This window comes from Apaloderma vittatum, unplaced genomic scaffold, assembly GCF_000703405.1.
Source record: "Apaloderma vittatum isolate BGI_N311 unplaced genomic scaffold, ASM70340v1 scaffold22844, whole genome shotgun sequence".
NCBI lineage: Eukaryota > Metazoa > Chordata > Aves > Trogoniformes > Trogonidae > Apaloderma > Apaloderma vittatum.
Genome location: NW_009711238.1, coordinates 1 through 541, shown reverse-complemented (window position 1 = coordinate 541; position 541 = coordinate 1). Strand labels below are relative to the sequence as shown.

Below are 541 nucleotides of genomic sequence, written 5' to 3'. Positions count from 1 at the left end.
TGGACATGATCCTGCAAGGCGGTGACCCTGAAAAATGCAAGCGGGATGCCATCATCAACCGAGTGCCCATGCTGGAGTTCGCCGCCCCTGGGGAGGAGCCAGCAGGTAGCGGGGTGGTAGGTGGCAGTGGGAGGCAGTGGGTGCTGGATGGGGAGCAAGCTTTGTTTGGGGAGGGACACCTCATCCACAGTGGAAGTGCTCCTGTGGGAAATCTCATTTGAAGGCACGGAACTACTGGAGGCCATGGCATCCCCTCGCATCATCAAGACCCACATCCCAGCTCACATCTTGCCCAAATCCTTCTGGGAAAACCGTTGCAAGGTAACAGGCTGGAGGGGACAGAGCAGAGATAAGGTGGGAACCTGCTCTGTCAGGACCTTGCAAGTCCCCATGTGTCACCAAGCTCTCTGCAGATGATCTATGTAGGGCGCAACGCCAAGGATGTGGCTGTCTCCTACTACCACTTTGACCTGATGAATAAGCTGCATCCCCACCCTGGGACATGGGCCCGCTACCTGGAGGAGTTCATGGCTGGCAGAGG

The 541-nt window shown here is 57.3% G+C and overlaps 1 protein-coding gene across 1 annotated transcript; it reads left to right on the top strand.

Annotated features, from left to right (window-relative positions):
• Positions 1–5: 5 nt before the first annotated feature.
• LOC104272563 (sulfotransferase family cytosolic 1B member 1-like) lies at positions 6–534 on the top strand (the record flags this gene model as incomplete). The annotated part of the gene is made up of 3 exons (XM_009867595.1): positions 6–105; positions 224–321; positions 414–534. Coding segments are annotated over 3 exons (319 nt in total), but the record flags the coding sequence as incomplete, so codon positions are not given.
• Positions 535–541: the final 7 nt, after the last annotated feature.